Raw genomic sequence first — 24,219 nt, forward strand, 5'->3', positions numbered from 1 at the left:
GCATAGCTACGGTGGCTAGATGGGTAGGTGTGCCGACCGGCGCCTCTGGAGCGTAGTTCACCGCTTCTCCGCGTCATGACGCAAAATTGGCGCTGCGGTCAGTAGAGCGGTTCCGCAGCGCACGTCGTCTGCTACATGGGGGCTGGCGGACTGGCGGCGAGCAAAAAAAAAAAAAAAAAAAAAAATAAAGCCCGTATTGGAATAGTTGTATGTCATCTGTTCGTGTCAGTTTCAAAGGTGAATAGCTCCGCATCTCTCGTACTGTTTGTAAGTTCCTAAGCGATGTGGAATGTTCCAGGTCAGAAAAATGACCGGCGAGATTAGCGGCGGCGTTGCTCCACCAAAGAAGACCACCAAGGAGACCTACTGCTTCGCTCCAAACTGCAAGTCGGGCTCTAAATTTGTGAGAAAGACAGCGGAATTGTTCCGCTGTCTGACAGCGGAAATGTTCGCCCCGAGCTGCTCAGTAGCTTGCTCAGTATCGGTACGGTGGCTAGATTGTATCGGCGACGTTAATGAGCAAGCGGTACACCGAAAAGCGTACGTCCATGAGCTCCTCGACGTTGGAAATTTGTAAGCCGCACATGAGGTGCTCAGCGCCTGCGACATCGAGCACCGCTGCGCAGCTACAGGGAAAAGAAAAGTGATTCTAGGCTGATATTCTATATAGCAGGCTATGTAGCAAGGAAGTTCCTGCAAAGAACCAAGTGCTCCGATTGCTCAGGGACATTACTGAATTCAACAGAATGAGTAGGTCAGGGCTGTTACTCCCTTCTGAAGCACTAAAAAAACTGGTAGCATCGCTCGAAGACGCCTTCAAGCTGTGCTTCAGTTTAAATGAGTTACGAAGGAACAGTGTATCGCCGACTTTGCATCCTTTCTGCAGCTGAATCCCCCGAATTTGATCGGCTGTGAGCGGCACAAGAAAGAGCTCACAAACGATGTTGTGAGGTTCTATTCAATTACACGCTTTTACTTTCTTGTCAAGGGCAATAACATGGCGCGCGAAAGCAACAGGGAGAAGAGAACGCACCTGAAGATGAGGCGTGTGCTGTGAACAATGCTATGATGTGGTGGACCAACGTTGCGGCCTTGCTGGCGCTAGCTAATTTATGTTGGTGTGTCTGCTGACTCAAGTTACGAGAGCTTTTCTTGTATTTTAAATATATTCACGAATCTGGTCCAAGACATATTGCTTTATTTTATACAATGAAACAGTGAACCATATGCACTTACCAACACAATTCTCGCACCAATTTAGATACCGTAACTGACGCAGCAATAAAACAATAGCTGGATTTCTCGAAATTGAAACATTAGAACTCGCTAAATATCGTGTAAACACGGTTCCACATACCGTATAAAACCATTGCAGTATTGTTTTATGCATGGAAAAAATGCATTTACGTCTTTAATGCAATGGGCTGGAGCGCCGCGTTTATATCAATAAATGTGACCGATTGCCAAGCTAGAAAATTTACTTCAGCATTTCGTTTTTTCTGACTAGACGACAACAAGTTCCTCATTCTGGCTTGTCCTACACTGCTCAGAACGGTATTATAACGCGCACTTCAAAGATACAATCAGAGGCAAGCTATTCTATCAGACACGCAGCTCGTCTACACAGCGCAGCCGCCGTTGCGCGCCGCTGAACCGTTCTACTGTCCGCAGCGCCAATTTTGCGTCATGATGCGGAGAAGTGGTGAACTACGCTCGGTCGGCACACCTACCCATCTAGCCACCGTAGCATAGCCACGCTAAAAAAGATAGATTTAAAGGACACCACACCACAGTACAGTCAGTATAGTAAAACTGTGGTAGAATCGTTATTTTTGGGAGAGTTTGCTGCTGGGCTAGTTATATTTTTGGTGGGCTAGGTATATATTTATAAAATCAAAAATAGCACACTGAGCGGAACAAGTTTGTGTCACTTTTTTTTTTTTTGTTCCGTTCAATGCGCTATGGCGGCCGTGACGCCATAGCGCATTTTCTTATTCTAAAAATAGTCACTTTGGGCTCATTCACCGGCAATTGAGCAGTGAGCGACTAAACCAAAAGAGTCGCTCTTTGACCAAATCGACCATACGTACGAGACCAGTCGCTTTGCGACCAACTTATAGCGTGACGACCTCTGCGAGTCGCCAGTGATCTCTGTGGATCTGTGGGTTGCATGCGAAACTCGGAGAAAGCCGTCGCTAGGAGAGATATTTGGCTTTCAGATTTTTTTTTAGGAAGCTATATGATCGCTTTCGGCCTCTTTTGGTAGCTTTTAGTGCTTGCAGCATTGAAGAGCATGGTCCCGGGGGCACTCCGAGGCGCAGACGTAGGCTACTTGGCATGTTTTTTTTTCTTGAAGATCAGACAAGTAGTAGTGTCAAGTGCTACATTGAACAACCAAAATCATAAAATTCAATGTTTATACAAAATTTGTGCAAGAACTGAGTAGCCGCGCGTGAAATGTTTATTGTATAATAGTGCAGAAAGAAAACGCACGTCTCTAAGGCTATTATGAAAATCATAACGACTATGGCTAATCCTAAATCAATTGATGTTGGCTACCGTTGGCTAATTTTGCGGCGAGCTAGGGCAGGAGAGCTGCGGCGTCCGTGAGTCAGGGAATTTCGTCGAGTCCGTCGTGAACTTCTCGGACTCTGCTGACACACCGCCGTGAAAATGGTGCAGTCAACAATGAATATCACTTCAGCAGGTGAGGCGTGAGGAATATGCTTGTGCTTGCGTAGATTTTTTTCCTTCTGGTAGTGCAATTCAGCGTGTCGTTGTGACCAGTAACGGGATTTACCGTGTCGTGGTTGCTTATTTGGCAACTTTTGATGCCGTGCTTTGCTGCAAATAAACCTGACGAATCTTATTATTAACACAGTCACACAGAACTATTTCTTTAATGATCGACGACAATCTATTCGCATGTATACGAGACGGCAATGCGCATGATGCCACTATGACAGCGATATTTTTACGGGCTTGTAGAACTCCGTTAACTTGTCAGTCTTGCACATAGTAAAATTTATTGTTTTATGCTTCTTCCTTTCAGCGGGAATAATTTCCCTGCTTGAAGAGAACCAAACAGAGCTCAAAGTGTTCGCCTTGAAGAAGCTGGACAACATCGTCGACGAGTTCTGGGCTGAGATCTCCGAGGCAATCGAGAAGATGTAATTACGTTGACGTTAATTTCCTAGTTCAAATCGTCACATTCAGGTTTTTTTTTTGTTTGTTTGTTTATTTTTCAGTGAGACTTATAAATATTATTTTTATTGTCCCCTTTTTAGTGAGGTTCTGTACGAGGACGATGGTTTTCCTGAGAGGCACCTGGCTGCGCTGGTTGCTTCCAAGGTATGTAAAGGCGCCTTCTTACCTTGGTTTAAGTGATTGACATTTTTTTTTTCTTTTTCCTTATTTGAATTTTCTTCCAGGTCTACTACCATCTTGGCTCATTTGAAGACTCTCTAACTTATGCCCTTGGTGCGAGCGAGCTCTTTGACGTAACTACATCGTCGGAGTACGTGCAGACCATCATATGTACGTATGATTTTCTTATGTATGTTATCACATTATGAAACTATTGTTCGGGATATCATATTTAGGCGTGTACATTGGTTAGAGCAGCAAAGGTGAGTGTGTGAAAAAAGAAAGAAAAGGTGACAAGTGAGGGGTCGGTGGTGCCCAAATCGCATTCCTAAGTAACGGCTCTTGAGTATCAGAAGCTAATCTCGAAGCTAATCTTTTGCCTACTGCAGGCACTGCTTTCGATCATAATGTTTCAATCATCACCTATTGCACTCCGATGTCACAACCTACATATATTGCTTGCTTAGATGACCATTTCGTTTAAGCCCTGCTGAGTCAACAAACGGGCATTCATTCTCAGGCTAAGGGTTCCACCCACCGTATGGACATGCTAGCTTTCATTGAAATTGGCCTCACCACAGAGAACAACCTCTTACACACCTCTTGTTAACATTTACTGCTCTCAGTAGACCCATTCGTTGCAGTAATTGTATTTGCCATCCATTGATACAATTACCATTTAGGAAAGCAAAAATTTTTCATCCACCTGTGTGTAGCACGGAATTACAGCGGAAACCCATACAGGTTTCCCAAAAATAAAGCTTGCACTGCAATCTGCTAGCCTTCTGGTTAGCTCTGATGGTAGAGTGACAACCTCGGAAAGGCGTTGGTCCGGGGTTTGATTCCCAGATCAGGACAAATTTTTCTTCAACTGTGATGCTTCGTTACTGAGAAATTCTCATGGGTTTCTTTTGTAGCTTTGGGCTACACTCAGGTGGATGACAATTTTTTGCGTTCATGAAGTTTTTTCTTCACTTTGCCGGCTTCGACTGAACTGATTTGCCAATTCACATTTATTCAGCGGGATGCTTCACCATGGCAACTGCTATTCCTGGCATCATAACGTTGCTGCTGTTCATCATGTCAGTGACCTGACAAGTAGGATGTGAAAGTGATGTTGATGTAAAATATAGCCTGTTAATCCACTGGTGTAGTGAGTGGTTGCACAATGAAAATAGTACTCTCAAAAATGAAAAAAGAAAACAGACCCTACTAAAGGAAGCAAGCTGCTACTTTCCATGACAAAGCTCAGTGTAAATGCTGGTGCTTTAGTGAGGTTAGGTTACATCCATTTTCATATGCAAACTCTAAATGGCCCACTTATTTTGAATTAGCTGGATAAGCACATGGATTGTGCATTCAGTTTGAGTGAAACGTGCTAGTGAGGTGGTGGTAGGTAATAAAAACAGATGACTGGTCTAAGCTTCTGGAAGCTTCTTTTTTTTCTAGGTTTCTTCCTTGCTTTGGCTACTATCATTGCTATTATCTTGAACACTGACGTGGTTGGCTTACGTCCATTTTTACAAACTGTCCTTGAATACAAGTGAATTTGCGAATATGGACTCGGCTGCAGAAGCATGGGCCGGTGTCTGAATATGAAGACTGATTTTTTTTTTTTGCTTGAAATTGATATGAAATGATCTTGCTGTTGTGATTGATTGGCTATTTTATACCTGTGAACCAGTATTAAAAAATCAAATTAGGTACATGTAAGATAGAGGCAGCTCCGTGGATGGGGTCCCCTGCTTCTTGTAGAGGAGTGACATATGTGTACATTGGGTTGGACATGTCTACCTAGTGTGCATGTCCATTTCTGCTGCTGCTGAAGTGCTGATTGGCTGGGCAGGTGTACCAGCGTGAAAGATACCGGCGCCCACTGACAGTTTCCTTCTCGCTGGCTCAGCTCCAGCCAATCAGCGGCAGCCGAAATAGACAGTCCACTAGGTGGACGCTTACAGAATACACCCCCAGGTGTATGCCCCCTGTTAGAAAGGGTCGCGGAGTTTATTAGCATCAGGAGCGCCATCGGAGATCTTTGTTCGTTTCGCGTTCTGTTTAGTTGCTGCAATGTCACAAAGTGGCAGTGCAAAATTTTTTGAGAACAGGAGGGAGAGAGCAGCCAATCGGCAAGCTGTAAACCATTCCGTAGCCGCAGCCGTCGTTTGGATCCAATCCAGTCCATGAGACGTGTCATGCGAAGACGGTCTCGTAGTGAGGGGATGATCGCTCGAACTTCACATCCCTCATCGTGTTCTGCTCCTAGAAGACGACGTGCTCATAATCACAGGAGCGTGTCGTCATTTTGACGTAACCAAAACGATGCTCTCCCCAGACATTTGTCGTCCGGGGAGTTGGTGCTTCTAGTATTTATTTTCCAAGTGGGAATAAGTGCATGGTTGCACATTCTACTTCTGGTGCTTGGAAGTTGAAGTAATTGTGGCACCCTTGTGTCTGCAGCAAAGTCCATTGACCACTACATAAAGCTGCGCAAGCAGCCGGAGGAGAGTGAGGGCATTGACGAGCGATTGGAGGCCATCGTGAACCGCATGTTCCAGCGCTGCTTTGATGATAAGCAGTACCGGCAGGCCGTGGGCATTGCGCTCGAGACACGCCGCATGGACATGTTTGAGAAGGCCATCGTGGTTTCAGTGAGTGTGCATTTCACTTTGTGCTGGTAGCAGTAGCAGCAATGGCTGCATTAGTAAGCAGGACAAGGTTCGTCAGCCACTGTTAGTTTTTTAGGCATGCAGGAAGTGTATCGTAGTGAGTGTTGGCAAGGCGATTTGACAAGGAGCTGGAAAAGGACATAATGTACATTCAAGCACAGATATGTAGAATTAAGAGTATCACAGGAGCCTGATATACCGCATGAAAACGTGCTAGTTTAACATGTAATTAAATAAAATTGACTACTGGATGACTCCTTGTCTGGTTGGGAAGGTATTCATATTGCAAGAAAAACCAACAAAAATGGCTAGAATTAAAAAGGTCAGAGATGTTTCAGCTTCCTCAAACAAGTTTTAACATGTAGCTGAAACCGGTGCTTATATTTTACAATTTAGGGCAATTGAGACAAAAACGGTGTGTTCAATTCTATTATGTTGAGGATCTTCAAATGTCAGATTTAAAGGGAAGCTGAAGCACTTAAAAAAAATGGCTTTCAGGGAATTATTATACTTTTCACTCCCTGAATATCAAAATAATATTTTAACAGGCTACAAGTCACCGCAAGTCACTTTAATTTAGCAAAAACGAGCAGCGGCGTCTGCGGGAGGGGCACCGAGTTGGTTAACATGCTCTGATGATGAAGATGATCATGACGTCATCACGGGTATCGGCGAGGCGGTTGATTCGAATAGAGCACTCGCGTGACCGTTATGTTGATGTCATCTTCGCACCTGCTTTTTTGCCCCTCTGCGTGGTGTGTGAGAGGGACTGAGCTTCGATGAAAATTTAAACGGTGATAGCAGCGCTGCTATGCACACAGTCAAGAAAATAACTTCAGGAGTTGAATGGATACTGTAACAGCCTTCCAGACCACCGTAAAGCTTCCAATTCTAAAACCTTTTCAGCATCCCTTTCACTGATAAAACTATGTGTAACTGAATGTGGTTTGCTGGCATTTTACTCTACAGCTGTGGTGCTCTGAAAAACAGCGTCACATGGATGAGTTTGTGCACTCAGTGTGATCAGCCACACTTTGTACATCTGCAAGCAGCAGCGTCACATGTACTGTTAGAGGCTCCCTTTAGCCCACCCTACTGGTTTTCTGCAGCACTGTAGGAGCTACAGACAGCCTTGGGCAACAAGGAAGACAAAAAAACACACACACACACACCTGCTACAATGTGTTCATCCACATGTTGTTGTCCACTCATTGCCAGCGTTGTATCCTTATGTGACACCTGGAAACACATCAATGCAGATATGAACATTATTACTGGCATTGCTTGGTTATAAGTCACTAGATATAAGAACACAAATAAGCTATAGCAAATAGAATTAGCATGAGCACATAATGGATGCCTTTGCTTATTGCATTCTCAGAAAGAAGTTCCTGGAATGCTGGCCTACAGTGCCAATGTGGCCATGACACTCGTCCAAAATCGGGCCTTCCAGGATGAGGTGTTGCGCACCTTGGTTCGACTCTACAAGGGTCTTGCCACACCAGACTATGTCAACATGTGCCAGGTATGTTGGACTATTGTGCCAGTAGTTGTGTGCCAAATTTAACCCCTTACTGTGTGAATTCTTATTTTTTTGTGCAAAATTCTCTAACAAACCTCACATTTCTAAAAAAAAAAAAAGCGCACTGTTGAGATATTATGAGCAGAAATTGTTGCATATCATATATGATACACCATGCAGTTAAGGGAATATTTTGTGTCCATGCAGAAAAACATTTTAATTAAAGAAAACCTGCAAAAAATATCATAGCCATTGAAATTTTGTTGTAATAAATAGAATCTGTTTCTAGCAGCTCCAGCTAGTACAAGTGTCTTAAAAATTGTGATATCATCCTTCATTGACTAAATGATAGCTTCATATCTAAGCTGACTAATGACCGCACTTAACAATGCAAGTATATTTGCATAGGTAATTTCGTTCTTAGCCATTAAAAATGAGTTCCTTAATTCTTTTGTTGCCATTTTCTTATGCTTAGGATTCCGTTTAATTTTATGGTCTCAATATGGCAGCATTAAAGAACATAAGTTAAAGAAATTGTACGTAGGAAACTGTCTGTGGTATCTGCCGTGTTAAACGAATTTTTAGTTTTGGTTTCAAGCAGAAAGTATTTTACCGAACTGCTTTCAACATTGCATTCTTTATTGTATAGGCTAGCTAGTTCTGCTTAAAAAAAAAAAAAGAAAATCTTTATAGCCAGTATTTTTTCAATTGTGACTGCATGCGCGACATTTAAGTATTTTGAGAAATAATTGGCCTACATACAGAGTGTTTCAGCTATTAAAGAAACAAGCATAGGTGCTACGCATGTCGAAATTTCACAGTATTTTTCTAAGCTGTATGGAGCACGTCATGAAACAAACAAAGGTGCTACGCATGTCGAAATTTCACAGTATTTTTCTAAGCCGTATGGAGCACGTCATGATATTTCTTCCAATCCGCCAAGCTCGGTAATTAACAAAGATTGCTTAATTAACTATTTAAATACTAACGCTCGAAAAAAATATTCAATGCAAAAGTTGTAGCGCTTGTTCGAGAACATCGAATTATTTAATCTGTGCTAAGACAACTGCCCTGTTTAATGTTTTTCCGGCCTTTCATTAAAGTGCGCGAAATTTTAAAAAATACCACGTGACTGCCGGCTCACGCGCCATGCCATGCTTTTGGTGCCCTTAAATGTAAGATCAACGAATTAGCAAAGGCTGCTCCACGCACAGAGATCGATTGAACAGGCTGTCGGTGACTGCGATGGACATTAAGTGACAAAAGGGGCGTATCGTATTAAGAAAAAAAGGTCTTCAACGAAAAAACGGCCACCACGTGCAAATGCGATACGGGACCGAAGGCAGCATTTGACACAGTGTAGGGATTTTTCTTTTCGGACGAATGAAGAAATGCGATGGAGTGGGAGAAGGTGACGGAGATAAAAACCATGATCGCAGTCACTGACAGCCTGTTCAATCAATCAATGTTTGCTAATTCGTTGAACTTACATTGGAGGGCACTGAAAGCACGGCACGTTAGCCGGCAGTCACGTGGTATTTTAAAAATTTTGCACACATTAAAGAAAGGCTGGAAAAACATTAAATGAACAGGGCAGTTAACATTTGTATTGAATATTTCTCGCTAGAGTTACCATTTAAAAAGTTAATTAAGCAATCTTTGTTAATTACCAAGCTTGGCGGATTGGAAAAAATATCATGACGTGCTCCATATGGCTCAGAATAATACTGTGAATATTCGACATGCATAGCGCCTATGTTTTTTTTTTTAATACTTGGCCCAAGTTAGCTGAAACACCCTGTAGAAACTAATTTAATATTTGAGTTGAGTGCAAAAAAGACTGAGCAACGTTGTATAATTAGCAGACTTGGTCAAGAAAGGATAAAGTTAGGGGCAAGACTAAAGTTAGGGGCAAGACTCGTGTCCAAATATACATTAGTAAGAATAGCAAATTGTATTTTGTTAATGGGTCCCGCCACTCCTGCTGCACCGGCTACTCAGACTCCACATGAAGAGCTAGTCCTTCAGAGGAGGAGACAGACAGGGCAACACTTTTCTTTCTTGTCATTTATGCTAATGCGGCTTACTGTGAGTGTGTCCGCATTGTTTTGCAGTGCCTCATCTTCTTGGATGACGCACAGTCAGTGGCAGATGTGCTTCTGCAGCTCCTTAAAGCCAAGAAGGTGAGTGTGTGTGCAAGGTGCATTTCACAAGTCTGCATTGCAGCACTGTCACACAGTATCATGTGGTGATTCATAGTCACTGGCAACCATGGCTTTTGTAAAAGACTTGTAAAATAAAGGTATGCTCTCACAAAACGTCTTGAGGCTGTGACATATAGTAGCCCAGGGACCATAGGCTGGCAAAATTAATGGCACTCACTCAGATTCACTCTCAAAATATATTTCTTGCTTAAGGCTCACTCAAACTCATTGAAACTTCACTCAGCTGGCTTCACTCAGACTTAGACTCACAGAAATTCTACTCTGCCTGACTCACTCGCAGGTCGATTCGCAGGTCATGACTCGCAGGTCATGAGGTCACGAGACTCGCAGGTCATGAGTGAATTTGCTAGCCTATGCCTGTGCTGTGGTAAAATTATTGTAATTTCCTATGAATGTGATCCCCCTAAAGATATTTCCTTGCTGCTACCATTGATGTTTGTTAAAAACTGCTGCAACAGAACAAGTGTCGAGAAGTAGTTAAGATTCATTTTATGGTAAAATGCATTTGTTGCATCTGTTGGGCATAATGTGATGTTAGGGGAGCAATTTGGGGAAAGTGGACTACATTGCTTGCAGTTTAAGTTACCAGTATCTACTTGCATGTTCACAAATGTAAGTTGTATCCTCAGGTGTGGAGTCGCATGAGGGTAAAGAGAAAAAATTCATATATAGGTTGACTGCTAGTAAGACAGCACATGAAAATTCATGTGCTGTCATGTGTGACCTCTTTATTTTAGTGCATGTTGAATAAGTTCACTGCTCACTGTGAGAGAGTGGAACTGTGATCTCGAAAGCTTTTGCTAATCTATGCCAAGCACAGCACTTAGAAGTATGTGCACCAGCTTTCAAAAATTTATATGCTCTATTCGCAGCATCTAGTTAATTGCCAATCAATATAAAATACATTGCATTCCTAATGAACGAAAGGCTCAACTTAAAATGTTTTGAGATCTTTCTGTTCTAAAACGGTCCAAACATGAGAAAATACCTTGAAATCCATGAGCATATAAAAAATTTCCTTTTCAAAGCCATTAATTTCGTTTGTGTACAATAACCTCTCTGAGAAATGTGACGTCAATCCAAGCATTTTTTGACCTGTTTTTACTCTTTGCGGCATCGGCCATTTTTGGTACCATCTTTCGGTCACGCCGACACCGCCAGATTTTCACAAAATGGGGCATATAACGCTTTTGCATTAATACTGTCTCTCTCCCTTATTTTTGAGTCTCGTTCACATTCAGTCTGATGAGTTTGCTATATTACATATGTGTGTGGTCCTTGGTCCCTTTGAACACTTGTGGCACACTCCTCTTTCAAGCTATGTGCACCAAACTATCTGTGCAGTTGGGCTTTGTTTTCCCTCCAGCTGTAAAGTGTCACTTGTGTTTCAAGGCCTGAATAACAACTAGTTGTGTGGTGGGTTACTGCCACTTATACAGTGCCTTGTTTTCACCAGGGTATTCTTTCATTGAGTGCTGACCAGTATTAATGGTGCGGTGAGCATTTTATGCTAATTTATTGTTGACCATCCCTCTCCTTCTGCAGGAGTCGACACTGATGGCATACCAGATTGCATTCGACCTCTACGAAAGTGCCACCCAGCAATTCCTGACACGCGTACTTCAGGCACTGCGCACCTTGGGTGCCGGGCAAGTGGCATTTTCACTTAGAGCTTGGAGTGGGCTTTTAATCAGAGACTTCCGGCAGTGCATTTTCTATTGCAGGAAATACATTGAGATATGCCACTTCTAATGCCAATCCTGGCAATGCAGTGGACAGCTTTACTCAAAGCCAGAAAAGGGCTGTTGGGAAGATTTGACCAGTCAAGGCATCCCAAGTGGCTGTTTAAAACAGTGTTGACAGTTGGCTGGCTACCATTACCACAGGAAGTGTTTCTTCTAGGAACAGGAAGAGTTCAGCTAAATAAACTTAGACGACCACGGTCACTTTAAACTTCTTAGGTGTCGAGAGCATTTGAGCTCGGCAGCAGTCGGCTTTACAGCAAGAACAAAGCTCATTCTGAGACAAACCCTTGATGTGCATGTGTTTTTGTTGGTACAGGTGTGCCATGTGTTGCTTGTTGCACTTGCTGCAAAAGCTGCACCAGGAGAAAACACTGGTGTGTCTGGTCACAAATTAAATCGCCCATTTGTTTGATGGGCATCTGCTATGATTGTAGGACATAGCTGTGTGTTGAGCATGTGACAGGCATGGAAAGTCAGAAATGAGAAACGGTAACAGTCTATAAAGCTAACAGTTCAAAACAAAGGAATGTAAAGTGTGTGCCTGTATGTTTTATACATTGGAGTATTAATTAAAATTTACCTTAAAGGCAAATATCAATTCGAGCCAGATTGAAAGATTAGGCTTATTTAATAATGAATTCGTCATTATAGCGAGAACAGAGTTTATGTAAGCAAGAAAGTGGCAAGAATGGAAAATCTAGAGTTGCGCCACCTATTTCGGGCTGTGTTAACTCTCATGTGATGTCAGCACTGGCTGATTCACAAAGAGCTGCAGAGAGGGAGGTCTTGTGGGGATTATGTCAACTCGTCCGATTTGAGCCAGACTGTTTGAATTGTTGCATAGCAATGGGACCCTTGGTGGGAATTTTCTACTCAAGAAAGTCATATATTCGCACACAGAAGACTATGACACACTTCTAGGCAAATAATCTATCGATCTAACTTGGCTTAATATTTTCCTTTAATTAACGTCCCTTTAAAATTATTGTGTGTATCTTTAACATAAAAAATTAAAATAAATTGGGAAATGCTTTTGAAGGATGTTCCACACTTGCCAGTTGGGTGTCAATGGCGCTAGCTAACTTGTTTTCAATGGCTATGTTTCTAAAATATAATTATGATATAACTGAAAGAATGTACAGCCACAGTTGCAACTCCCTTGGGTCGGTAGTGCACTGCAGATTTCACTCCGAGGTTGGAAGTTAGGTTCCCACTGTATTTAGCCTACAACTTGGGTTTCTGTTTTCTTTATTTTCCTTTGGTGACATATACATCAGTGAGTGCATATTGTCGCTCGTATGTTGTTTTACTTCTATTTGGTGATTGTTTTTCTACGGCTTATCACTGCTATCGAGTTATCGCTCGGCACAAGATGCGTCTACTGTATCCAGAATTTCTTGAATGCTGTTACCAATTATATAGCAAAACATTCTTTTCTAATCATATTATGTGCACAATCCAAATAGATTCGACTACTGTGCTCACTGCTATTGTGATTCGAGTGTTGGTCATCTTTCCGCACGCAGTTTCACCTAATAAAGAGCGATTCTCGACTCACACTTTTGGTGGTGTTTGGTTCTTCACCATCACTGCAACGTCACAGTATGATGTACACCTATAGCATTACGTGAAAGTATTGTGACCAGCAAAATTCATGAAAGCGCTCTCAATGTGGTTTGCCGTGAGCTATGTGGTGTTGTCCCTAGCTGGCCAGTAATCAGTGGTTGTAACATCGCAAGTGGCAAAGAAAATGGTGTTAGCAATGTGTGTATGTTTTTGCTTGCAGGGCAGCAACAGCAGCATCGGAAACAACTGCACCAGCAGAGGCTGTAGAGGCAACCGAAAATGCACAGGAGACAAAGTGAGTTTCTGGTGGTTGCTGTTCGGTGTACTGCTTCAAAACTAGCACAGCTGCCTGTGAGGTGATTGTGAGAGGGAGTTTAATGTGTACTGGAGGGGTTAGCCTGGAATGCTGCTCCAAATGCAAATATGTCAAGGCTGGGGAAAACATTTTGTTTTTGTTCCAGCTGCAAAAAAGGCTGATGGTACCCGAATGTCACATTCTGAACAATGGCTCCCTCACATTCATGAAAGCCAAAGGGCACATGACATTGAAAGGAGTGAAAAATATTTTAACATGGCTTCAGTTTGTGGTGCAGACCTACATAAACCCTGCTGGATGGTGTGTTAGTGTCTGGGCATAGGAGCATGACTTTCCTATACCGAAACCGAAATAGAAAAATGTGCACTTGCCTGTGCATTGCCAGTACCAGCAACTGTAAGGCACAGTTTGATCAGATGTATTCTAGGCAAAAACGCATTTAATAATGTGGGGGAAACATTGGAAGCTTTATATGTAAGAAAAAGAAACACTGCAGCTATTAGAGATATGTTAATTATCTTTCAGTAGCAAATACATTTTTGTTGCAATATAGCAATTCTATGGAGACTCCGGGTGAATTTTGCGGTCGGCGTTCCTGTGAGGTTCTGCATATTAGGTATATGTATGCTATATGTTTATGCATGCCGTATATGCTAGGTTGATGCTATACTATTCAACCAAAAAAGTTGCTTTAATCGTGTCTCGTATGAATTATTCCTCAGAATTTTTTACAATGGCAGCTTGCAAACAAAGTTAATGAAACATACCATTCACAGTCTATGGCTTTTATGTTAAATCTTCTCAGACTAATAAATATTTAAAGTGCAAAACAATATTAGTGCTCAAACGTTGTGGTGCCTGTACGTGGAGTGCAAGAGCTTTTAAGGGTGCCAGAAGTATTGTCGCACCCGCATATGTCGCATTCGCCTTAGTTGGACTGTGTATTCGGAACATCGTCCGACGAGTTCAAGTGAAACGCTAAACCTTGCTATCACTGTCAGTGCTTGGCACTTTGGGCGACACTCCCAATTTTTTTTTTAGAGGGACTGACAACTGGCCAGAATGTGTTGTGAGATGTTGATGGAAATGAAACGACCATGATTTATAGTGATAGAATTCAGCACACTGTTCGCGATTTAAGTAGAAATTATAATTTTAAATTGGCAACGAAAGTCTAAAAAACCAATAAGTGGCATGCACTGGCGGTGAAGTCTTGGTACTTCGGATGTAGTATGCGAGATTACTGTACGTAAGTCTGCTGTTATTAAGTGCGGCATGCTTATTGCTTAAAATTGCAGTGCGTTTATTAGTCGGCTTCGGCACATTATTCTATGCGTATTATGAACTAAAACACGTGCACGCTAACGAGCAGTGCTTTCTTCGCGGTAACGAGTGGAGCGGCAGAGCAGGCAGAGCTGTTTAATGCATGGCACACATGAGGGCTGTTGTATGCGCACGAGTTTGTGAGTTAGTACCAGAGTTCTGTGGTCTCTGTAAGATACAAAATGCCATCGAGAAATTGTGCCATGAATGGGTGCCAGCACTGCAATAATAGCACTACTGGCATATCCTACCACTTAGCTTGACTTGGCTAAGAAAAAAAGTCTGGCGCTTGCAGCCAGCAAAAGCATGTCCCTCAATATCAGCTTGTTTTACTTGGAGGCGGAGCCATCGCTGGGGTGTAGATTGGGACACCGCTTATTATTGTAAACTAATTCGACGCTTCATCAAAACATGAACTGCAGGAACTTCGGCTTGATAAACAAAGCATTACTTTCTTACAGCTACAGCCGCACTTGACCGCTTCCCATCAATGCTGGCGTATAATGGCTATTGCACTCACCTATCACTGTTTCCAGCATGTTTCTTAAGGACGACTACATCCTCAAAACAAACAGAAGAATTCAGATAAAAAAATGTTTCATGGCGTTTTCAGCGTTGCTACTGCATAATCGGAAATTCAGACCAGTAAGTTTTCTGTTGCACTAAAGAAACGGGTACCATGAAAATTGGTTCTCAGGCCATTGTGATTTCTTGATGAGTTGTATCTGCACAGTGTATGCATATGCATTTTAGCCAGTGAATAAACTAGTAGTTAAAGGGTCCCTGAAACGGTTCGGACAAATTTTGTAGGCGCGTAGGGTACTGCTACAGTAAAACATTTGCGTCACAATTGAAGTGAAGCGTCTCATATTAAGAGAGCTACGGACTATTACAAGTTACCCTTCTCCCTAGCCATGCATTTCCTCCTCAATTCGTTTGCCAAGTGATTGGGGCTACGCTGCGCCTTCGCTGGCTCTATGTCATGTTGCGACGGTTTGTCATCTACTTCCAGTTGTCTTGGAGCCAGCGCGCGAAGGCTTTCCAACCTCTCCGCTAGCCGCCCGCCTACGGCAGCGTAGCCCGGCCGTCGATCCCCAGCGAGAGCGATCAAGCAGTGTGCGTTGCGAGCGTTCTGTCGCAGCGTTGAGCGTGTCCAGTATTCTGCACACGCGAGCTGGGTGTTTTGATGGATAGTGCAGAGGCGTAAACTAAAGCCCCTCGATACCGCTGTGATGAAGGAGCTTCGTAGACGTGTACGTGAGCGGCCTGATTGGCATGCACGGTCCAGCCATCTGGTGGCGCAGAGCTTAACCAGCCAAATACAGAGATAATATTCTTGTAACCAAGTGTAAAACATTATAAACATGTAAAAAGATAGCGTGTTCAAGATTACGTTCCTGCCAAAAATTTGAGCCAGCAGCAAAGTAGAAAAAACTTGGTTACTGCTATATTAGCTGTGCATTTGGTTGAGATTTGTGCCGCCAGGTGGCTGGCACCGTGCAAGCAGTTCACGTTTGCGCCTCCTGTTCATCACGTAAAATGTGGTAAAACGGCGAGAACACTTGCACTTGCGTTTACCTGAATACTGGACACGCTAAACTCTATTGTGGCAATCTTTCGACGTGAACTGACGGCCGCAAACGCGTAGATGCTGGCGCCGTTTGGATACCGACAGTCTGATGCACTGCAGCCACTCTGCTCGTCTGCTGCCTTGCAGCAGGACACAATGTCGCAGCTTGACATGTCGCTGATTGCTACGTTTGCAGCCCACAATGCAACAAGGGTGAACCATGGTGTTCGCAAAAAGAAAGAAGACCAACACTGACCGCGCAGCTCTCGTCAACACGGAGCATGTTTTAACACAAGCAGACGACACTTGCTGTGGGCCGGAAGTGTTTTTAATGTAGTGGTACATGTCCTTGTGCATTCTAATTTTGTTACTTTCTTTTTATAGAAGCAAATTAACTAACATCTAAACTATCACGAACAACATTTGTTCATCATAATGTTGGAAAAATTATTGATGACGCGCCCTGGGCAGCCAATTGGATAGCTGGCCCAGTGATGTGTTATGGTCAAATCGCGTCACTTGGTCACAAAACTCAGCAGATTGGCGTGCTGCGATCGCTAGCGATGTACCTTTTTAAAACCTTATAATAAATTACACGCTTTACATGGAGCGCTTAGATGTGTCAATTAATGATCAGAAATACCTACTCTAACAACTCGATACGTTTGTACAATATCGTCAAAATCGTTTCAGGGTCCTTTTAAGGGACCCTGTCTGCTTGTGTTAAAAGGTGGTCCGTGTTGACGAGAGCTGTGCTGTCAGTGTTGACGTGATAAACGTGATTTGCGCACGATTTGAGACAAGGACTATAAATGACAGACATAAACGCAAACTTTCAACTGGTTTTAACATTAGGAAGTCGAGTGGCTTTATACACACATGTGACGAAACATGAAAAACATTATAAAATATGCATGTGTAATCAACAGAACAGACTTGTACACATGAATTCGCGCTAGCAAGATAGCCGGATGAATTCTAAATAATAAGTAAGACTCAAAACGCTCACATCAATGGCCTACGCATCTGTCGCTCAGCTTTCGCAAAATTCGGCCCCGTTAAGATAACTAAGCTTTCTATTAGCAATGGCGCCGACTCCGCCTTTGTAATCCTCGCCAATGTCTTGGAAAGTCGGAAAGCACGGTGCATTGCATAATGTCGGTTTCCGATAGTCAACTTCGCCTCAAGACAGCAGTGTTGCACTGTGAAGCATGCGCAAAGTATTGTGGTGAAGCATATCAGGAGTGGGAAGGGACAATTGTCACGGGACACAGTATGTATTCCTTAATTATGCACGTGTGCACCCGCCGCCTCCAAGCACAGTAAGAGCTACGGGACGCCTAAGAAGTGTACTGGCAGGCCTTCATAGCTATTTCGGACGTACCTGTGGCAATTTGAACCCATGGGGGTAGCAAAAGGCATGCAGTCATTTTTTCCGGACTGCCCGATTTTTCTGACATTTTCGCTGGCCCCTTGGCAGTCCGAAAAATCGGACATTGACTGTACTTGTAAATGGTTACTAACCAAGAGGAGCATTGTTTGCAACCAGGAAGGAAAACTTTGCTTAAAGTGATTCTCGCTGCAAATGGTGTAAGCATACTTTTATGCCATGAGGTGACTTAGTTACAGAGGAACTATTAATGAAAGGGCTCCACAGTTCTGCAGTTATATCAAACTGGCTGTATTGAACAAGGTGTTGGTACGTTAGTACACTAAGCTGTGCTAGCAGTCTCAAACGCAATGCAGAGAGGGCACCACATTCCCATAAATAGCACTGAAAGAGTATTTTTGGATATGTGTAGTGTCAGTGACTTCTGCAGCAGAATTTGATTGCCTATACTTATTTTATTAAGTTTTTCTTCTGCTGAAATGCAACATAATATGGCTTGTTTTTATTACCACTGGTTAACTAAAATTGGTGTATGTCATGGGAGCCTATATTTTCGCAATGTAATGCCCAATTCTGTAACACATATACATAATTTTCTAGCTTACGAAAGCTATCTTGGCAAAAGCGATGCTTTGGACACCTTTACAACATCAGTATGATTTACCATTTGCCTCTAGTGTCTCTTTGGAAAGCATCATGCAATAATTATCTTTGCAGCACAGAACCAGCAGCGATGGACCAGCCTGCTGACAATGATGACAAGGTGAGTGCACTGGCGGGGCATTTATTCCACCTGCCTGTTATATGCTAGCCAGGGATCTTGGATCCCAGTGGTGGTACATTTGGCAGCCCTTTATGGAGTAAACAAGTATTGTGCCCCTCTCTTTCTTGGCAACATTGCCTTGGTGCAGGAAAAGATGGACAAATTAGCCACCATCCTCAGCGGAGAGGTCACCATCGGCTTGCATCTGCAGTTCCTTATCCGCAGCAACCATACTGACCTGCTCATCCTCAAGCAGACCAAGGTGGCTCACCTTCTTTCTTATGTTGTTTACCTGCTTACATTCTGCAAAGAGATTTGTGCAGCCATGTTGAAGGTGCACTAGGTATCAGAACACACAGTATTTACTCGATGCATAGCTTGATCAGTGGTCTTGACTGTTGCTTGCTCACGAATGCAGGATGCTGTGCGGAATTCGGTCTGCCATACGGCCACAGTGATTGCCAACTCTCTGATGCACTGTGGCACTACTAGTGACCTCTTCCTAAGGTGAGTCTTCGCTTTTGACCAATTTTGGTTATGCCTGTGTGTATTTTGGCTAGTTATAGATTTATTTATTTATAAGTACCTTACAAAGCCTTGTGGGGAATTGTGTAAGGGTGCAGTGGTACAGTAAATACATGCATAAAAATTAGAATACAATTACACCTTAACAATGTAAAACTGATTAGTGCAAAAAGATGCGAATGAACCCAAGAAATTCAAAGATACACTATAAAAGCAAGGTAGTAACAATGACATTCAAAGTTGAAAAACAAAAATGAAACGGCAACAACGAACAAAATAGCAATTTTCACCCAGCGGCAACAGTGCTAACAGAGAATAAAGACAACTGACAAATGAATGATTCGGGGTAAGGTTTGTGCCTAGGTACTCGTACTGCATAGTACGTTCCACAATGTTGTTACAAATTTTGTATAGGCCGCTAGAGTTATGAGGTTTATGGCTAAAGGTGATTAGTTTGCACTTGGAAACTGCCTCCCTAGAATCCCGTAGAAAGGTAGCATGTCTAACATTGCTTTTCCGCCTTTGGAAATGGTAACTACAACTTGATCATTCACCATGTCGCCAGCCGCTGCCAGCTAGACCTACCAGAAATCATCACCCCGACAAGATAACCCCTATTTTCGCACGCACAAATTGCTTTAAGTATTCCTTTTTTCCTAGAAAAATAAATGATGGGAACTCTCTGCCGGCCGATGTATTCCTGTCCAATAACATAGCACATGCCATTGAAAAACTGCATTTCAAATAAACGTAGGAGTACTTTCATGCGTGTTAGCCGGCGCATGAGAGAGAGATCACTTACTTGTCTATTTTCGCTGCGTTAGGCCTGAAAAAAAAAAAAAAAACTGTATAAACTGGTATTGCAAATATTTCTCACCTTTCAATTCAATCCCTTGCTTTGTATGCTTGTAGAATGTCTTTTTTAATGTCTTTCATATTTCGCATGTATTCTTTTTATTTGAACGTATTTAATTTCATTTCTGTATGAACGAATTCTCTCCTGCCTGGGCCACATGTTGGCCTGCCGTATTCTGTAAATAAATAAAATAAATAATAATGTCAATTATCAGGTCTTACACCACTCACCAATACGTTCAAGGACCTGTTGAAGGTTGAGATGATCACTATTGTTGTAAATTGTGTGGTAAATAATACTATCATCAGCAAATATGTGCATACAAGATATGTTGTCCGGCAAGTCATTGATGTAGATGAGAAAGATTAAGTAAGTGACCGTATTCACTAGGTGTTGAGATAAGCATTCGTCTTTTGATCGGAGCCAGCACTTCAGGCACATGTGTAGCTTCTCAGTGCATATACTGACACCATTGTTCTATGTCTGTGCTCCTCCCTTTGGAGAAGAAGCTGACAGTGGAGACTTTGAAGCTATGGAAACAACTTTTGAGATTATGCCAAGGTGGCTGCTCACAATGGCAGGAAATGCAAGATATTGGCATCGTTGGCATCACTGTTTATTCATGCATTTGGCATGTCTTTCAGCAGTCTTGGCGCACAAATGTACTAACCATTTGTGCCATAAAATAATGTATGTATTTGCGGGACAGGGCAGGCAATTCGGATTGTTGGATTTTCAATGTTAACAATGGTCTAAGTAACAAGAATTTAGTTTTTTTTTACTTTGTGCATTCAGACATGGCTATTATGACACAGAACTGACAAATTATGGCTGTTGTAAATGCAGTTGCATTTAACACATGTCAGTGAAGACTGTCTTGTTATGCAGGGACAATTTGGAGTGGCTCGCTCGTGCCACCAACTGGGCCAAGTTCACAGCCACAGCCAGCCTCGGCGTCATACACAAGGTAGGGGCCCTCTGCCTAGGCTGCATGATTCTCTGTTGCATGCTTCATCAGCACTTGTCCCTCTTTATCTTTAGAGGAAAATCTAGTCATAAACCCCAAGCAAACATTCAAATAGTATGTCATTGGTCTTGAATGAAAGCGTGTTGTGAACTTCCATTCTGCTTCTCTATTTCATCACCAAAGTACAGTAGTACAGTGGTACCTCGATTATACGTCCCGCATTTTATGATGAATTGGTTTGGTCCTGGCACAACCCCCATAGAAATAATGCATTAAAAACCACGATTAGGCTACACAATTTTACGATGACCCCACTTTATACGACGCCTCTCTGGTACTGTCCGGGGTAGGGGGGAAAGATAAAGAAAAATAAAGAAAAGCCTTTAGCAGACACAGGCTGGCACGTAAGCACACTGTAGCCGGCTGATAACGGGTGTGCAATACCGTATTTACCTGAATGTAATGCAACCACGATTGTAATACGAGGGGTGACTTTCCAGTCAGACGAAATAAAAAATAACACCGTGAATGTAATGCAAGATGAGCGGAACAAGAAATGGTATCTTTATTCATTGAATTGCAAGTCGTAAACTAGTTTTCTTCACTCGTCATCGACGTCGTCTGAAGAGGATACGACAGAGCTTTCCTTGGGCGGTATTCTCGGGCGATCACTTTCGTAGATAGTTTCTCTTTCGTGAAATTTCACGTGACTTGGCACTAAAAGTGTTTATGACGCTGTCGCGTGACTCGGCACAAGTGTTTACAACATTGTCCTAAGCTTGCCATCAGCGTCAAGAGAGCTGTCGGCCGTATACTACGAGGTGTTGGATGCTGGGATGAGCAGAGTCTCGCGAAAGTGAAACTATTTCCAATAGTGTTTCGCCCGAGAATCGAGTCATCTTCAGTGTCGTCGAGCTGGTTTGAGTTAGAAGTACGTCTTAAGAGACCCCACAACCATTTCATTTGAGGTCAGTACCAGGTCACTTCAAGTTCCACAGAGCATTTCTGACTGGCTTCGCATTTAAAGAGGGCCTGCCGCTAGTCCCACCATCCGCAAATGGTTGACTTGTTGCAGTCGAGACACTGAGTTACGGGGGACTTTCCCAGCACCTCGGCCATCGAAACTGCTCGTCTCTCGAAGCGGCCTTCATACCGAATGAGCTGCGTCACCATAATGTCGCTCGCGAAGGAATAGAGTAAAAAGAAAAGAATCAAACCGCAAAAGGCCGTAGGGCATTGTAGCATCACAACCAGTCACAAGCACAGTGAGAACAGCATCTGTTTCAACCAAAAACAAGTTCTGACTTCGGTCGACTTGTCTATGGACTGGACTGCGACGTGACGTTATAAGTTGCCAACGTATCGCTAAAAATCGCGGGATTTAGAATATTTATTTTAAAACGGTCAATTTCGCCTTTATTTCAGTGTAATGCGAGGGTCGAGTTCAAGCAACGAAAATCGTGAAAAAAAAGTATTGTCGCAATCGAATAATTATCGTATATATTTTAAATAATTTAATCTACCTTCCTTGGAGCAGTGCAGGTTTATGCGGCGGGCTTATTAAGGCGGTGTCTGTACCTGTTTTTTGGGCACGAATGAGCATCACTGCTTATATTCATAGGTTTTCGATTATACGACACCCTGATTATACAACGGTTTTGCGTGCTCCTCTCAAAGTCTCATAATCTGGGTTCCACAGTACCTAGTCAGGTTAACTTGCAAAAATGCGTACAATATGTTGCTGTGCATCCTTGGTGCATGTTTCTGGTTACTGCGTACAAGAGATGTTTTGTTATTGTTGATGCAGGGTCATGAGAAGGAGGCCCTACACCTCATGTCATCATACCTGCCCAAGGAGTCAGGCCCTGGCAGCGGGTACACGGAGGGTGGTGGGCTGTATGCTCTGGGTCTGATTCATGCCAACCATGGTGCCTCCATCACAGATTATCTACTCTCACAGCTCAGAGATGCCACCAATGAGGTCAGTCTCTCCTCAGTTCACATGTACCCTACAGCACAAATGCTCATGCAGCACAAATGCCTGTACTGCGCTTTGGCCCTTCACAGGGTGGCAAAGGTGCACGGCGGGTTAAATGCTGCCAACAAATTCAGTTGATTTTCCACTACTCTGGTTGACTGCCCATCCCTTTGGAGGGGGACACAGTAGTTATTGTCTATTTATTTATTTATTTATTTATTTATTTATTTATTTATTTATTTATTTATTTATTTATTTATTTATTTATTTATTATTTATTTATTCAGTTACCTCACAGTCTCCCGAAGGACGATTGCGTGAGGGGAGGATATAGGGAATTGGCAAAAAGAAAGGAGTACAAAGAAATTATACATTGTTAGCAGGTAAACATGAAAAAACAAATATCCATCAATATAAATAACGTGTTAAATGAAACAAAAGTACTTAAAACAAGCGATTTGGTTAAAATTGCAATTCTTTTTTTCTTTTTCCGTGATCCTCAGATCACGGGTCACGGTCCTCAGGTTATATCATGTGGGAAAATATTGTTACGGGGATATTGTTATAGTCACATGACAATATTAAAAACATACAGTAGAAGTAAAGAAATTAGTGTCTTTCTTGTGCGTTGGTGACAAAAATTGGGTAAAAAATTGGGCTTTGCAAAGGGCCATTGCACCGAGAATCACGCGTCTTTCTGTTGACGGAGCACCACCATCTTGACACCACCATAAAAAGGAGAGGTCACAGCTTCAGATACCAGCAGGGCCTTGTTTCTTTCTGCAAAAATAAAGGCATAAGTCACTAGCTTAAAATGTAAAGAAACTAGCATCAAAATTCATTACAGTCAACGTCCGATTTTTGGACTCCTTAGGGGCCGCGAAAACATCCGAAAAATCGGGCAGTCCAAAAAAACGAATGCATGCCTTTTACTGCCCCCAAGGGCACAAATTTCCTCAGGCACGTCCGAAATAGCTATGAAGGCGCCTGCCAGTACACTTCTTAGGCATCTCGTAGCTCGTACTGTGCTTGGAGGCAGCGGGTGTATGCGTGTATAAATTAAGGAATACATACTGTGTCCCGTGACAATTGCCCCTTTCCACTCTTGATATGCTTCACGCAATACTTTGCATATGCTTCTTTGTGTAACACTGCTGTCTTGAGGCGAATCTGACCTTCGGAAACCGGCGTTATGTAACGCGCCGTGCTTTCCGACTTTCCAAGATATTGGCGAGGATTACGGAGTCGAAGGCGGAGTCGGCGCCATTGCTAATAGCGGCGAATTGTTTCAATGAAAAACACAGCACCGAACAGAAAGAAGCTTGGTGGCAAATATAGAAGTAGCTAGGCCTGGCGTTGCCGCAGTGGTGGCTACGGCTGCCAGCGGATCTGCGTGCGAGAGCACTGGTTCGAAGAGGCGAGATAATAAAAATGGCGGTGG

At 42.8% G+C, this 24,219-nt stretch overlaps 1 protein-coding gene across 1 annotated transcript in view; it reads left to right on the plus strand.

Annotated features, from left to right (window-relative positions):
- The first annotated feature begins 2,555 nt into the window (after window positions 1-2,555).
- The window catches only part of LOC119443046 (26S proteasome non-ATPase regulatory subunit 1), a 64,042-nt gene continuing 42,378 nt past the window's right edge, over window positions 2,556-24,219 (plus strand). The window contains exons 1-14 of the mRNA XM_037708179.2: window positions 2,556-2,707; window positions 3,053-3,170; window positions 3,288-3,351; window positions 3,432-3,537; window positions 5,824-6,014; window positions 7,414-7,557; window positions 9,669-9,737; window positions 11,325-11,428; window positions 13,311-13,385; window positions 18,407-18,452; window positions 18,601-18,714; window positions 18,871-18,959; window positions 20,722-20,800; window positions 22,608-22,781. Coding sequence (XP_037564107.1) covers window positions 2,674-2,707; window positions 3,053-3,170; window positions 3,288-3,351; window positions 3,432-3,537; window positions 5,824-6,014; window positions 7,414-7,557; window positions 9,669-9,737; window positions 11,325-11,428; window positions 13,311-13,385; window positions 18,407-18,452; window positions 18,601-18,714; window positions 18,871-18,959; window positions 20,722-20,800; window positions 22,608-22,781 — 1,407 coding nt within the window. The 5' untranslated portion in view covers window positions 2,556-2,673. The remainder of the gene's footprint in view (window positions 2,708-3,052; window positions 3,171-3,287; window positions 3,352-3,431; window positions 3,538-5,823; window positions 6,015-7,413; window positions 7,558-9,668; window positions 9,738-11,324; window positions 11,429-13,310; window positions 13,386-18,406; window positions 18,453-18,600; window positions 18,715-18,870; window positions 18,960-20,721; window positions 20,801-22,607; window positions 22,782-24,219) is intronic.

This window comes from Dermacentor silvarum, chromosome 2 (genome assembly GCF_013339745.2).
Source record: "Dermacentor silvarum isolate Dsil-2018 chromosome 2, BIME_Dsil_1.4, whole genome shotgun sequence".
In the NCBI taxonomy this organism is placed as follows: domain Eukaryota; kingdom Metazoa; phylum Arthropoda; class Arachnida; order Ixodida; family Ixodidae; genus Dermacentor; species Dermacentor silvarum.